Genomic DNA, 16613 nt, shown 5'->3' on the forward strand with positions numbered 1-16613 from the left:
TTCGAAGAAGGTAACTGCTGTGAAATATATTGACTGGGCTCTGTGAATATTTCTCTGTCAGTCGTGGCGTTGTGTGACTGTCTGTCTGCTGATAAAAACGTCCCTGCGTTCTGTTCCCCGTATAGGTATTTCTGTCAGCAGCTGTCTGACTGTGAGCGACCAAATGACTGGAACAGCCTCTCGGATCTGAGGGATAACAGCCAGAGAACAGAGAAACCTGAGAAAGGAAGGGATGGAAATCTGCCTATCCACTTCCTCTTTTTGTTTTTAGCAGACTAAAATGTTGGAGCTTCTCCTTTACCCTGAGTGGGTGTGTGGCATACTGTGAAGATGGAATTATGCACCAGCGTTCTCTTGCCTAGGCTTTCTGTCTATACTGACTCCCAAGATAGACACAGGGCAGAAAGAGAGACTGAGACTAAAAAAAGGTAAAAGAGACAAGCCAACAGATGGAAGCCGGCAAAAATAACGACACAAAACTTAATTGATGATTTAAAAAAAAAAGACAAATGGATTTCAAGATGTAAAACAAGTCATTATTTAAAAGAACTGCGTGCTGTGTTTGCTGCAAGAGCACAGAATAGGAAAAAAAAAATTTTGAGCACAATCGTGAGCTTATTTTCAGTGCTGCAGTTCTTTTACTGAAACTTGAAACACACACACACGCACACACACACACACATCATTAATATGGACCTCCTGGCTCCCAAGGGTACTAATCAATTGGGCCAACTCAGTGAGATGTGCACCTTCAACAAACCCCTACACCCTTATCTGCTACAACAATGCAACAAAGCAAAGATTTCCCTCTATCCTTTACAGAACTTGTTCTTTTCTATCAAACTCAAAGTCTCAGTGTTTCTTTATATAAGATCATCCTTACAAGTTCCTTCTTCTCACTTACAAATCCCTTAAAGCCCGGGTCCCTCAGTACCTGTGTGACCTGCTCCACCCATACACAAAGTCTCAGATGCTAAGATCCCCAGCCATGGGACAGAGCCTTCAGTGTGGCAGCTCCCACCCTCTGGAACTTTCTCCCAAAAGAGCTTTGCAATGCCCCGTCAATGGAGTCCTTCAAGAAACTCATCAAAAGTCATCTCTACAACTAAGCCTTCAACCTCTAGCCTTTTGTTTTTTGTATATTTATATATTTGTTTAAATATTTATACTCTTTTATAAATCATCCTTGGGTTTCTTGAAAGATATTAAAAAAAAAGTTAGCATTAAATTTCACGATCTCAGTTTCAGGTTCAGATTCCATTTATTCCTTCCCTCACTGACCTCTAATTTTTTCATCCTCTTGTAAGAAAAACCCCCCCCAAAAAAACCAAAAACCTTCACTGTCGTGTGAGCTAGACACACTTATTCATACTCACATGCATCGAATTTACATTTAAATTTATCAATGGAACGTTGATCAGAGTCCACTGTGCCACAGATTGCTGTTCGGGGTGGCGAGTGTAGTGCAATGCATAGTTTCCTCGACTTCTAACACTGTGGAAATCTTCTCTGTGAAAGCTTCGCCTGTATGTGTAGTTACACTCATAAGCTGCCATAGATCACCAACTAATGCTAACGCAGCAGGTCTTCTGTCTGTAAAATCAATAAAGTAAACAAGAATGAGGAAGAAGAGATTGCTTTCACACAAAATCTATTCTCTGCAGATTTACTGATTTTATGTGTTCCTGAAAATGAAAGTGCCTCTTTGTCAGGTTTTCACCGTACTGTAATAATGTATCAATACTGTTGCTATCAAGGCAAAGATTTAAAAAAGAAGAAAAGAACCCTGGCCAAACTGGTACAATCAAGTATTATGAACATATCTAGTACTTAGTTTAAGGCTTTACAAGCTTTAAGGCACTAGAATAAATAGTTTTGTTTTAAACATTGATCAAATTATTACTGTGATTGCAATAAACAAACGTATGACTGCACTGAGATTTATCCCCAGCTCTGCATTGTTATCCAGTTTGCAGCTCTTTGTTTTGTTTTACTTTAACATCTCACAACTTTACACTCCCATATGGAAAAGATATATATACATCTTATAAAGTTTTTATCTGTCTTGTATGAAACTTGTATGAAAAGCATACAGGAGTGAAAGCACATATAAGATCCCTTGAAAAATTATATAATGAAACTTGTATGTTTTATATACTTACTAAAAAAATATATGAAAGTAATGAGAAAGTGGCCACTTTCATGAGTAAATCATGTATGTTTTTACTATTTCTTTTCCATATGGGCTTGGTTAAGTCTCACGCTCTGATCGAACAAGGACTCTTCAAAGCAACAACACATGACATTAGCTAACTGCACCGTGCACAGTGAACGTGTTGGAGCAACAGTGAAAGGGATAAATATTTTCCTGAACACTAAAACAGCATTATAAGTGACAGCTTGCATTCGCTGCCCTATGTGCTTTGTTATATACGCCTTAAGGAATAAGCACTAAAAGTACGTGTGTGCACGTGACAAATGTGGGATATTTATATTCCACTTGTATGTCTATGTGCACATATGCACGTGGGAAAAAAAGGAATTTCTTTTTGTGTCATAGTTAACGGCTGATAAATCAAAACTACTGCTTTCCCTGCCACTGATGAGATTTAATGCATGGCGCAGTTACAATGGAGCCAAGACTAATGTGCTTTGCCTTGAGACCCATTCAGGTGACCTGCCACTGCTTCCCCCTTCATTCAAGCCAATTTCAGGCTCCGCTGAGCTAGGGAACTTTCCATCTGGGATTTCCACAGCTCTCTTGACCATGGCTGAGAGGGGTGAAAAAAACTAATACTGACCATTAGCATTAAGCATTAAACCCAATTCAGTCATAGCCGTAGTTCAGGGAGAGCATGAAGAAGTCAGGATTGAAATAGCCAGAGCCAGAGAGTATTGAAGATTGAGAGAATTCAGAGGGAAAAATCAACTGCTTTTCTTTCTTTGCTGGTAGAAAGAAGCAAAGCCCTGTATAAAGATGAAGTTCACCTTGTTATCCAATAGTAATACTTTTATCCATCTGCAGGTGAACACCCCAACTTTTCATGATAGCTTCATTTTACAGCTGCAAGAACAGCTCCATTCGGATAAAAATCCCATTTAGCAGAAGGACAAATGGATCTGTGAATTAGAAGAATGACTCAAGCAGGTTAGTGTCTACAGTATTAATATTCGCAGTGGACAATCCTTCTGAACTCTCAGTCCTGTAAAGCGAATCTAGCTCACGCAAACACCGATAATATTTGCGAGTGGCCAAACAATGAGGAACTCATGAACAGCCGCCTACCAAACTGCGGCCCACACACATCCGTCAAATGCCTGTGGGAGTGCATAAAATCATCTGCATTTTACCATTCAGCCTGCCTTTCACCAGCCCCACCAGACAACAGCTGTGTACGCGTGAGGATGTGTGCGTGCGTGACCCCAGACGGCACATTTTCGTAATAATAACACAGCTTTACTTGCTGTGCAATCCATCATTCGGCACATCTGCAGTGTGTGTCGCTCTCTTTTTATGAATTTGTGCCAGTTCAACAATTTTAGCCATGATATATGCCAATATTAAAATGCTGAAAAATTCAAAAACACGCACGGTCATTGTAATTGGAAACAACCTATTTGCATTCCACATTCCTCAAAGTCTTCCCCAGGCCTGTGAGCCTAAAGCTGCAATACCCAGTGGAAGGAGATCAGAGAGCGAGTAAGCAGGGTCACCCTCTTTCTTCACATTAGTTGGGTAATGAGGCATACTGCGGAGTTGCTGTAAAGCCACACAGCCCATAAACCTCTAATAGCTACCCCTGATACTCAAAACAACTGCAGGTGCCATTGTCTGAAAGTCCAAAACTGTATCACGTTCAGCTATGTTGCTTTGGGCTTAAAAAAGATTAATGGGTTAAGGGGGTATGTTGAACCTAATTTTTGTTTTGTATCCCCATGCTTGCCTTTCTTGGTCTCACGTAGCCTCTTGTTTTTTCCCCTATTATAGTCTTTCCTTTTTAGATCCAAAAGTATGAAAATACTGTCAGATATTCTGTATGCCTACATGTTGGAAACTCTTGCCATGAATGTGCGACGACAGCCCAAAGCAAACATAATAAACATGAAAAAAAAATCACTTAAAATTACATTTCGATAAAGACTTCTTTCTTTTAAAAAAATGTGCATGTGCCTGTGTTTTATTGTGTGTGCTGATGCTAGTTTCAGAAAATGGGAGTGTTTTTAATAGATAACTGAAAGTGACATTGAAAAGATAAGAAAACATTGTTTTGGGATTCTCTAAGGGGATATGCTCTTTTCTTCTCCGCTCCCTCTGTTTTCCTCGCCTTTCTCCCCCTCTGCTAGATCCCCAAATAAGTCCTTGGTCCATTAAATCAAGAAGATTGAGGACAGGCTTTTACTTTAATTCATAAATAATGAAATCTCTAGTGGGAGGTAATAAAACAATAAAACTTTTCAACGCTTCTGGTTAAACGAAATTCTTCTGAAAAAAAAGATTTTTAATGTTAAAAATTTAACAAAATATGGAGGTTCCAGCACAGATATAAGAGAAGACAGAACTGACATGTCCAAACAAGCTACATCATATTCACACAAATGTAGAGTAGCCTTTGTTTTTTCTCAGAATTTATATAAAGACATGTTAAAGTAATTAAAGGATCACTATTGCAACAATGATACAGCATGCTCCTGTCACCGTTGTACAATAGTAATTAATCATTCTCTACCTCATTCATACCCAACTGTTATGTCACAACATCAGATTTTCAAGACACACTTATTGTGGGAAAAGCGACAATGATATTATTACAATATCAATAATGCTGCTGGTCAAGTTCCCTTATAAATTTATCTTTTATTGCAAATGAGTTAATGCTCACATAGTACACTTACATGTCTTGTGACAGGTAAAGGCACTGGAAAAAAAAGCTTATATTCTGTTCTATATAGTGCAAATGTTGCTCTTTAAGGAATTCTGATCAACAGCTGCACTATATGGGATATACCTGCAGCTGTTTAAAATAAGCTTGCCAACACTGATGGACAAAAAGACAATCTCAATGCCTTTACCTGTCCTCTGCCCTTTCCACATAAAACTATAAAATAATTTAAAAGCCAGAGAGAAAGTGTCAAAGAACAGAAGGAAAAGACTGCATAGGATTCAAATGTCAGTTTGTTTGTATTTGTTAACCGACTGCAAATTGTAAGGCAGCATAGCTTTCAGCTTTTCTGACTTTCTTCTTGTCCCCTTTAAGTATTTTGCAAATATGTTCCTCATGACTCATCTACCAGGCCTGAGGACCTGTTTGGTTGCTAGAATATTCAGCTTCACCCAAACAAACAGATATGCAAAAATCAGTGTGTGTGTGCAATAAGAAACTGATTTTTCACTACTGACAATTCATACCTTGCACAAATAAAAAATGCATTATTATCATCATCATTGCCTTTAGGGGTAAACACCTTTCTCTATCTTCGGGCACTCTATAAACATCCCCCTTCCCTTTCAAGCTCCTAGCCTCTGGTCCTGCACTGTTCTGCGAGTAGGAACAGTTTGTTGGATGAAGACAGGCCATCAGTCTCTCTCACCACATAGCCCACCAAACTATGGCAGCATAGATGAAGGTAGCACAATAACAGGCAGCAACAACATGCAACCTCCTCCTTTTGAAAAGGTTTCACTCACAATTTAGATATGCATACCGCCTGTGGTTTTATGAGCACTGTTAACAAAATTACTAAACCTTAATCGATTATTATGATGATTAACTTATTAATACAAAAAAAGAGTAACATAAGAGAGTAAAAACATTTCCCTCCTCTATAATTCTTGTCTTGCATGCATGACTTCACCTTGTTCTCACTCCCGGTCAGTCACTTGATCAAAGATTGGGATTTGAATGGTGATTTGACTGAGGACGTTTGACAGGTGGAGGTGCCGCCAACGTTGTGATTAGTGGACAGCTTGCCCCACCACCTGAGTCACAGTCACCCTGTGAGGGAGTTTCCTATTAGTTGTGTACTAAAGCACACCTAGGGGGCTGTGAATGAGTGTGTGCGCCTAGTGTGTGTGTGGCAGGGATCTCCTTCCTCCTTTCATTTCTGTCTAGTCATCTCCTGTCCCGGTCCTCCTTTCATTATGCATTTCCATCTAATTTCATCTCAAGCAATAAATACACAATCCTAATCAACATTGATGAGTGGAGGATGAACATCTGTGTATGTGTGTGTTCAAGAACCAATAAGACTTTCCTGTTACTTTTGTACTCATGATGCTTGAGTGTGGAGGAATAAGCCAGTTTGTTAATCAGCTGCAGTCCTGCTTACTGTCATGTCTGTGATTATCCATGATCCCTCTTTATATGTGCATACAGTGCATGCATAGTTGAATGTGCCTGTGTGCATACAAGCATAACTATACTCCTGCTTCCAGGCTCTCTGATTACAATGCACTGATTCACGACTGTTAAACCTGCCAAAACCTCATGCATCATTAAACCAATCAGATAACACAGCATAGAAAGTTTGATCCCCTTGATCACAGTGCCTTTATACTCCTGCTCACGTTTCCCTTACACTCAGTAAAAGAATAAAGACAAATAAGGGTCATCTTGGATCTTCAGAAAATATGTGTTTAAGAGGCTATAGAACTGTTCTAAAGAGGATACTGCTGACCTAATATGCCTGACAGGAAAATTTATTTCCAAGTTGGACCAGTCAAACATTAAGCTGACTAAATAACATTATAAATACCTGCAGGAAATGGTTCAAGAAAAGAATGTAACCTGCCAGTGTTCCCCAGAGCAAATAATCAGAAGAACTGTGAACTACTGTGCATGGATCTTAATAAGACATCTTATTTAACTGATTTGAATCCATCAACCCATCTGTTTTCTTAACCACAGGAGGGCTGAAGCCCGTCCCAGCTGTCACAGGACGCCAGCACATGACAGGGGTAAAAAAGAGACAGACAACCATGTTTACTCACACCAAAATACCCAACAATTATGTCTTTGGACTGGGAGAAAACCACAGTTCCCAGTGGAAAACCACACAGTTACAAAGAGATCATGCAAACTCCTAGTTGTTCTCAACTGAACCTGGAACCTTCTTGCTGTGAGGTAACAGCATTAACCACTACACACCAGTGCACTAAATCAAACGAAATAAATTAGACCAGTATATGTTCATTAGGAGTCATTTATCATGTTAATGTCAGAGAGGAGTATATAACAAGACTATGATGGATTTCACGTAGAAAACATTCTGCAAACTGGTCTGCTGACTTAGCATCTGAGGACACCGGTCATTTTTTCAGGGCTTCTGCTGTATCCCTTGGATTCTGAGCTGAGACGTCCAGTTCCATCCGCTGATTTTTCACAAGTGCAGATAAATAAAAAGCTAGCTTGCTAGGTTAGCTAACCTAGCTTGCCAGTAGACAAAAACTGATGGTTTTCCGATTTAAACTTCACTCTTATCTTCATGCAAACAAAGCCAGTTCAAATGTGTCTACTCAATAGAGCTAAGATTACAGCAGACTACAAACAGAAAGCTTTTGACACCAAAATCTTGACCTGTGTGGACATCAGGTTTAAAGAGATTACATAGTACATAACACTGGCAGTGGCATAACACACACGGGGGGGAAATCTGCATAACTGAACTGTGACTCTTCCAAAGGCTTGACACCAAATCAGAGATACGCATACATAAAGCTACTGCTAGCCCACTAGCCCATCTTTCTGCCTGCAACCACACTGGTCCTGACATTTTTCATGGGTGGAAGCTAAACACAATGGAGGTTAAGGGGAGCTGACATGTTTGACAGGTTTTACAACTGATATTTCTGAAACACAAAGAGCGTGACCAGAGCCGTGAAAGACAAACAATGTCACCAACCACCTTCGAAAGCATAATTTTCCCCTCAGTAATTTAAAACTCATTGTTCAACATTACGGTAAAAGCACTGCTCGCATTGAGCTAATAATACCACTAATTACGCACTGTATGCAGTGTTCCCTGTACTGTGGGTCTTTCTACCTAAAGCAGAGACTCAGCATACACACTGATATAAAAATATGAAAATTCATATAATATACAAGGTAACATTCTACGATTTGTATGAAGTCACTCTTTGAATAGTTTATTCTGCTTCAATTTGTTGTTCCATTATTTCCAATTAATTTGAACACAGCATCTATCACTGTGCTCAGCCAACTGTGAAGAAGAAAGGATTAAAAATGTCTCAGGGAGGACAACATGCACACACATGGCTTTGGTGTCGCATTCTTACTCTAAATATTAATTGATATCCAGTCTGTAATCACAATACTTTTAGTAACAAAACAATTTTTGAGCTGAAAAGAAACAAAAAAAAAAATTTCTTTTTTTTTTAAAGTGCTTGTCATGAATACAACTCACACCTGTGATAAATAGTGAGTCAAATAGTCAGTCAAGTCATTCATCAAGAACCAGGCAAAAATTACCCATCACATACACCGTGATTGGTTTCTCATCCCTCATGACCTACATGTGTATTTCTTAGATATGCTGGACCTGTTGTTGGGCCTTTGCCAAATGTTTGCAGAAGCCGTCTCATGAAGGGAGGGTGATTACCATCTATCATTTATTTATAGTCAGCCCTGTATCCATGATTGAAGCACCTGTAAAATAGGCAATTTTACACTCACTGCACCTAATCACTCAGCTGTGGGAAATAACCTGTCCAAGGAAGCTGAGACCTGCCAGCCATCTACTGGTACACAGTTTATATGAGCGCGTGTGTACACAATGCTATTCAAGTTGATTAAACAATTGTGTAAAGGTTTTGTATGGATACAAAGAGAACGCAAAAATAATCAGCGGCTTAAATCTTTAGTATGTCTCTGTTAAGCTTTTCGTAGGGTGAGAACACTAGGAGTGGAGTGGTGCAAGTTAGCCATGATTTGAGTTTTAAACTAGAAGACGATTCAAAAGTCTGAAAAATGAAGCAACAGTTTTGTGGATATAGTACATGTGTAGAATTCATTTCATTGTTTAGTCCAATTTGTGACATTTCGTTTTTGTTTCATTTGTTTTCCATTTTTTACTTTTTGAACTACTGCTATTGCAGAGGTTAGAATCTGTTGTTAAAGTGTGGCGTGTGAACAATGTTACACAATGTTTTTTTCATGTTACCCTATATGAGGGTGACCATATTTTGATTTCCAAAAGAGAGGACACTTGGGTCAGTCGTGAAGAACTTTAATAATACTGTTTGCTTAAAGAAAACTTTAACATATGTAAACAATGTCTTCTCTGTGCAGTTAATGAATGGTGAAATAAAACATGTCATATAGGCTTTTACAAGTCACCAAGTGCAAAAAAAGAGGACGGTTAGTCACCCTACCTATATACTGCATCCAATATATATAATAATATATATATAAAACAGGAAAAACTTGCATAAAAAGAGTCTTTTTATGCAACAGTGCTAAACATACTCAAAAAACAAATGGTAAAAGAATCAGCCGACTGCCCCAATCAGTATAACAATTTTGTACTCCTGTGTAAAAGGATCTAATGGCAGCAGAAGAATAAATAAGCAGAAAGAAGATTAACAAGAGAAGGTGGAAACTATAGATGACTCGACAGCTTTGCAAATAAGCCAGTATAAAAAACAGCATCCCGTAGCTCCACTACAACACTGCAACACATAAAATCTGAAAATACCCCTCACAAAGCTGTTGGCGATTCACTGATATACAATACAGTACATTGCCATAGTAAATACGAGACCGCCAAGGCAAATCACACAAGCTTAGCGAGGCATTGTCATGACACCAGCTTTATTCACATTATTTGCAAAACCCATGGATGGTTTAGCTTGTTTTTAGCTTGAATTTCAAAGATTTTAATAGTTGCCAGCAAGGCTTGTGTTCTTAATGAGGCAATATTAATATCTAAACATTTGAAGAATGGCTAGTACATCCTATATTTAAAAAATAAATAAATAAAATCAGACACTGAACTTGGCTTATGAGATGGAATGAGGTAAGTATTCATTTGAACAGTAAGCATTTCCATTACCATAACTAGCGAGCCTCTGTATCTGATATAAACTTCTTACCTGTTTGAGCTTCTTCAAGTCTTCATCCAACTCCAGATTGTCCAAAATAACAGCCACAAAAAGACTGAGCAGAATCTAAAATGCAATAAGACAAAGTGCCATTGAACATTTCCTGTGTCATTAATATCATTAAAGTAATAATAAGATGTTTTCAAGTATGGAGTCCGCTCAGTAATTGTATTTGTTGCTCGTTTTCTCACGGGAGACATCCTATCTGTCTAGAGTGAGCTGTGAGTCATCTAGAGAGCGTCTGTGCTGGCTGATGGCTCCCCGTATCAGAAGGCCAAACACTGAAATGTCAGCACTTCTTACGTCTGCAAGTCTGATTAACTGTGATTAGATGTGCCAGTTGAGAGAACAATGAAGGGGCATGGCTCTAATTGAAAATATAAAGAAAGAAATCCATGTATCCTTTTGTCACTTTAAACTTCTAACTAGTTTTTAACAGAGAAAAACACAGAATACAGAGTTTTAATATAGATTTCTATTGTCAATTTACAATGTACTAAAACACAATTCCAACAGTCTATTTAATTAACTTTACATTTCATGCAGCATCATTTCTTCCTCACCAGGGTGGCAAACAGATGGTAGAGGATGAAGTAAATGGCTACAACTGGAGCCCACATATGACCTACAGCCACCAGCGTCTGGTCCATGACATCTATCCAGCCCTCCTGTGTTAGAATCTGGAACATGGACATGAATGCCTGAAGGGAGGGAAGCACAGGGTAAAAGCAAGTGAGCGAGACTGAAGGCCAGAGAAGCCAACTAAAGTGAAAGCAGCCCAGAGCGGGAAAGAAAGACAAAAGCAAAAAGGAAGGAAATCAAACCGAGAAAGACATTTGGCATTTGAAAGATTCCCTTTCACTGGTGAGCAAATCACACAGCTAATGCACATATCCCCTTCTGACCATCTTTCACAACCGTGTGACTAAGATTTCCAAACATAAGCAATGCAGAAAAAGCGAGGAGACAGCTTTTTCCTTTTTTCCCCTCTCCTCTGGTCTCCTGCCCTCTCATGCACTTGAGAGAGGTCAGATGAAGGTGTAGGGAACAGCCAGCTGCGACACGACAGCCCCTGGAGTCAAATGGCACGCCTGCACTTTCTTCTTACCCTTTCTCCTTCAGACAGCACGCACCCAGCTGGCCCCACACCCCCGCCCACCCCAACCGCCTCTGCCCCTCCCACCTGCTACAATGTCCCAGTCACTGCACATAAAGACAAAACCCAACAACAGGTCTGCCCATAGGGAAGACAGCCAAACATGATTAAGTATGACGTGACTGGATGCATCTATGTGAGTGTGTGAAACAGAAGAGGGAAAGTAAGAGAGAGAAGGGGAAACACAGCAAACAAGTGGCATCTGTTCATGAGCAGCCCTTCATATCCCGCTGTGCCCAGGATCAGAGAAACGTTGGAAAGGAGAGAAGGAAAAAATAGGAGATGGAAAGACGTTGCTAATGAGAGAGAGAAGCTTGCGAGCACTTAAAAATCAAAGGAGATGCCACATCTGTCGACCTGTCATGCTACCCATTATCAGCATCTGCAGGGCCTCCCCACTGGATGCATGAGATCTCCTTATTGGTGCTGCTCATAAAAAAAAAAAAATTCCTTTTGGTGTAGTTTATGTACCCGAATAGTTCAATTTAAATTGCACTGCATGTTTGCCTGAGAAGAAACTATTCCTTTCCACCCCACAGGTCCCCTCTTCTGGATACAAGATGTATGTTATTAAAACACAACCTTGGGCAATTTTGAAAAGGTTGCAGAGTGTAGCACACACAATAGAGAGGCTGCAGTGCAATGGAAATGCAAGCAGCACTGCTTTTTCTTAATTTCTTAAGAACTTAAGAATATTATGCTGAGACAAAGCTGACAAAAGAAAAACTGAATTTTAACTCTTGATGGCAGCCTACTAAACAGTCTCTTCAAATAAATCATGGTGTCACGGTTCTGGGTCCGTTGGACCCAGTATTTTGAGTTTATTGTGTTTTGATTTAAGTTTGCATCAGGGATTGTGTTCTTGTTCTCTTGTCGTGTTATGGTGATGAATATGATGTCTATTATGAGAGTTCCATGTTTCTGTTTGTCTGGGTTTAAGATGTGGGCTTAGTTTCATATGTCATTTCCTGTCTGTCTCTCTATGTCGAGCCTGCGTGTGATGTTTTATTGTGAAGGTCTGCGTCTTATGTGAGTGTTCAGTTTTACCTCTGTCTCGTCTTACGGATTATTCCCAGCTGTGTCCACCACCTGTGTGTAATTCCCGTGTTTCTCTGTGTGTATTTAAGTCGTGTCCTCCGTCATTGTAGTTGCTGGTCCGTCTGTGTAACCACCGTGTCTCGCTCGTGTGTTCACCCTGCTGTTAACCATCGTCTGCTTCTGCTCGCCCTGCTTCATGTTCATGTTCTGGTTTCTGCGCTATAGTTTAGCTGTTTCCCTGTATAGTTTAGTTCGAGCTCCATTTGCTGTTTGTCCTCATTTTGTGTTCAATAAACCACCTTCACCTCTCCACTACTGCCTGCATTTGGATCCCCCTTCATTTCCTCCACACGGCTCCTCTCACTCGCCGTGACAGTACGGACCAGCCACAAGATGGATCCAGCAGCTTTGTCTGGAGAGAGCGACCTCGCACGCATCCGACGCCTGATGGACTGGGTAACCCACACCACCAACGCAAGGGCAAGAGTGGTGGGGTTAAAAGCCATCGAGGCAATCTTGGAAGGAAATCCCTACCTCTGCCAGCTTAAGGGAGTTTCAGGCTTAATCTGCAACCTGCATAAAGCCCGGGGGGTGGTGCGAGCTCGGGAATCCACAGACTTTGTCCAGCAGCAGCGGACTACGGCCGCCCCGGAACAGTCACGTCAGCTTCTCCTGCCGGAGGTTTTGCCCGGCCCGCCGGAGGTTTTGCCCGGCCCGCCGGAGCAGTCGGCAGGGAGGAAGCAACGTTCGCGTCACCGGCGCGGCACCCCACAGCCGGACTTCAGGATGTCAAAACAGTCGGCTGTGGTGGGTGAAGCAGACACTCTTTTTGTTCCTTTTTACCCAGATGCTAGGTCTATTTCTTCTGGAGCTATTTTTTGTGTCTCCTCTAAACATGATAAGGATTTCTCCGTCTCACCCATGACCATTGCTCCTAAGACTGCCTTTGTTGAGCCGACTTTTCGTGCTAATGACTATGTTCACGCTGTTGTTCCCATGCCCGGAGTAGCTGAGCCTAGCACTACGAACATAGGGAATTTAAGTGTCAGGGAAGCTTTCTTGTCTCTGTCAGTTCCTTCAGGGAAAGCTATAAACCTTTCTGAAACTGGTTTTTCTGACCATATTGTTCCATCCTTACTTTCACCTCAGTCTGTAGCCCAGCTGCCCTCAGTTCAGTCTGTAGCCCAGCTGCCCTCAGTTCAGTCTGTAGCCCAGCTGCCCTCAGTTCAGTCTGTAGCCGCTTCACTGCCTATAGCTCTGTTGCCACCAGTTCAGCTGTCTGCCCACTCATTAACCCAGCCATCATCCTCGAAGCCTCATCACAAGCAGGGAACACACTTCATACAAACTTTAGCTGGTTCACTTAAGCTGGCCATCTCAGAGACAGTTGCTCCCTCTAGGGCCTCCCCAGAGGCTGGGTGTCAGTCACCAGCCAACTCTGGACCCCTAGAGGTCAAGACACCAGCACCAGCAGCCTCACCGGAGAACTCACCTGAACAGTCTCGGCTCTCAGCACCCCCTGAGAGCTCAAGTGAGTTCACCCGTCCGCCTCAGTCCTCTGCTGAGTGTATTGGGGAACACTTCCAGCCCTCTGAGGACTGTATCCCACTGTTGCTGCCTGAGTCTAGCCACGGTGCTGCTCAGTCCCAGCCAGTGTCCACACTGGCAGAGGTCTCCGTACCTGCTGCTTCAGAGACTGCTTTCACTGGAGGGCCTGAGGAGCCCGTCCAGTCTCAAGTCATGTTAGCTGGGGGTTCAGGTGAACCCAGCCAGCGTCCTGCCTCGTCGGCTGGAGGGCCTGAGGAGCCCGGCCAGCCTCAAGTGTCTTCTGCTGGGGGTTTAGGAGAACCCAGCCAGCCTCAAGTGTCGTCTGCTGGGGGTTTAGGAGAACCCAGCCAGCCTCAAGTGTCGTCTGCTGGAGGGCCCGAGGAGCCCACCCAGCACCACGCCTCGTTAGCTGAGGGTCCTGGAGGACCCAGCCAGCACATCCTCACACCTGCTGACGGTCCTGGAGGACCCAGCCAGCACATCTCCACATCACCTCCTGCAGCGTCGCTGCCGTCAGGTTCCGCAGCCGTCCCGCTGCCGTCAGGTTCCGCAGCCGTCCCGCTGCCGTCATCCACGCCTGGTCCAGCCTCCACTTCTGTCTCGTCGCCGTCATCCACGCCTGGTCCAGCCTCCGCTTCAACCTCAGTCTCGCCTGGTCCGGCCTCCGCTTCAACCTCAGTCTCGCCTGGACCGGCCTCCGTGTCTTCAGTCTCGCCTGGACCGGCCTCCGTGTCTTCAGTCTCGCCTGGTCCGGCCTCCGTGTCTTCAGTCTCGCCTGGTCCGGCCTCCGTGTCTTCAGTCTCGTCTGGTCCGGCCTCGGCTCCGCCTTCGTCTGGTCCCGCCTCGTCTGATCCTGCGGTTGCCACACCGCCGTCGGAGCCAGCTCGACCCGTTCTGCCTCGCCTCTGCCGGCCGTTTTCCGGGCCTCTAAGATGGCATCATGGCCTTCGGGGACGGCCTCCGGAAAGAGTTCGTCGCCGCCGCTGGCATCGCGGCCGTCCTCCGGACCTGCTCGGTGGCCGCCACTACCTTCCAAGTGGTCGGCCTCCAGAACTGTTTGCCCGTCGCCGCCGTTGCCGTGTGCACGGTCGGTCCCCAGAACTGTTTGCCCGTCGCCGCCATTGCTGTGTGCATGGTCGGCCCCCTGACTGTGTTATGGACTAGTGAACAGTCGTGTTTTGGTTCTGGACTCTCGTGCTCCTGGTTTTTTGTGTTTCGGGCCCTCCTTCCTGGGCCCCCTCCGCCCACCCTGGCTTGGTGCTTGTGCTTTTTGTTTGGGGCTGTCGGGAGCCAGCCCTTTGAGGGGGGGTACTGTCACGGTTCTGGGCCCGTTGGACCCAGTATTTTGAGTTTATTGTGTTTTGATTTAAGTTTGCATCAGGGATTGTGTTCTTGTTCTCTTGTCGTGTTATGGTGATGAATATGATGTCTATTATGAGAGTTCCATGTTTCTGTTTGTCTGGGTTTAAGATGTGGGCTTAGTTTCATATGTCATTTCCTGTCTGTCTCTCTATGTCGAGCCTGCGTGTGATGTTTTATTGTGAAGGTCTGCGTCTTATGTGAGTGTTCAGTTTTACCTCTGTCTCGTCTTACGGATTATTCCCAGCTGTGTCCACCACCTGTGTGTAATTCCCGTGTTTCTCTGTGTGTATTTAAGTCGTGTCCTCCGTCATTGTAGTTGCTGGTCCGTCTGTGTAACCACCGTGTCTCGCTCATGTGTTCACCCTGCTGTTAACCATCGTCTGCTTCTGCTCGCCCTGCTTCATGTTCATGTTCTGGTTTCTGCGCTATAGTTTAGCTGTTTCCCTGTATAGTTTAGTTCGAGCTCCATTTGCTGTTTGTCCTCATTTTGTGTTCAATAAACCACCTTCACCTCTCCACTACTGCCTGCGTTTGGATCCCCCTTCATTTCCTCCACACGGCTCCTCTCACTCGCCGTGACACATGGTTACTGAAGATGTCTAAGGAATTAAGAATGACCACAAACCCACAGACAAGACAATCTTGGCTCTATAAATATACATAAGCTTCAAGGTTGCTTACCCTGGGGAAGGTGGTGAAACGGTCCAGCTCCTCCACAAAGCAGAACATTTGCAAGCTGATAGCAGACATTACGATGAGAAGGCTGGCTGTGAACACCACCAGGCTGCCTAATTTTTTACCTGGTCCGAATATCTTATAGACAAAGTCTTCCAGAGCTGGGGAAATCTTAATCAAGCGCACCACACGTAGCACCTAAGGGAAAGAAAAAGACATCATTACCATCAGGTTGCTTTCTGTGCCCCCCTTTTCATAAAGTTTATAATTTAGGTTTTAGGGAGAATTTAAAATACATATCATGGTTATAAAAAGCAAACATAGCAGCACATGGATTACATATTGATTTTAAAAGTGAGAGCATTCAACTTGATCCAGTGGTAACAGTGAGGTGATACTGTGGTCTGTCAGTGGGATTAGTCCCTAAATTGCCTGTGGTGACAACAATTCCAAAAGGTAATGCATCTTTGTCAGGCTTGGATCAGAGAGTAGCTATTGATCGAGCTCCTCTCTGCAAAGCCTTCGACCACAGGCTTTTCTTCAGAATCCCATACTAGGCCAAATAAACAGCTCTCCCCTATATCCTAGATATACAACAAAATAAAAAAGACAAACATAGGATACTGTTCTAAAAGGAAGCCTCGAGTAAAAAATAAAAATAAAGACAGTAATAAAACTCACAGCAGAAGTGATACAAAGTATGTTCCACTCTTCACA

At 43.0% G+C, this 16613-nt stretch overlaps 1 protein-coding gene across 2 annotated transcripts in view; it reads right to left on the minus strand.

The window, feature by feature from the left end:
• The window catches only part of nalcn (sodium leak channel, non-selective), a 68359-nt gene that overhangs the window by 17372 nt on the left and 34374 nt on the right, over positions 1-16613 (minus strand). For both annotated transcript variants that reach the window (XM_080902698.1, XM_080902699.1), the window contains exons 15-17: positions 15903-16094; positions 10681-10818; positions 10109-10183 (exon numbers count right to left, since the gene is read on the minus strand). In XM_080902698.1, the coding sequence (XP_080758824.1) occupies positions 10109-10183; positions 10681-10818; positions 15903-16094 (405 nt within the window). The remainder of the gene's footprint in view (positions 1-10108; positions 10184-10680; positions 10819-15902; positions 16095-16613) is intronic.

The sequence above is a fragment of the Rhamphochromis sp. 'chilingali' genome, assembly GCF_963969265.1.
Source record: "Rhamphochromis sp. 'chilingali' genome assembly, chromosome: 14".
NCBI lineage: Eukaryota > Metazoa > Chordata > Actinopteri > Cichliformes > Cichlidae > Rhamphochromis > Rhamphochromis sp. 'chilingali'.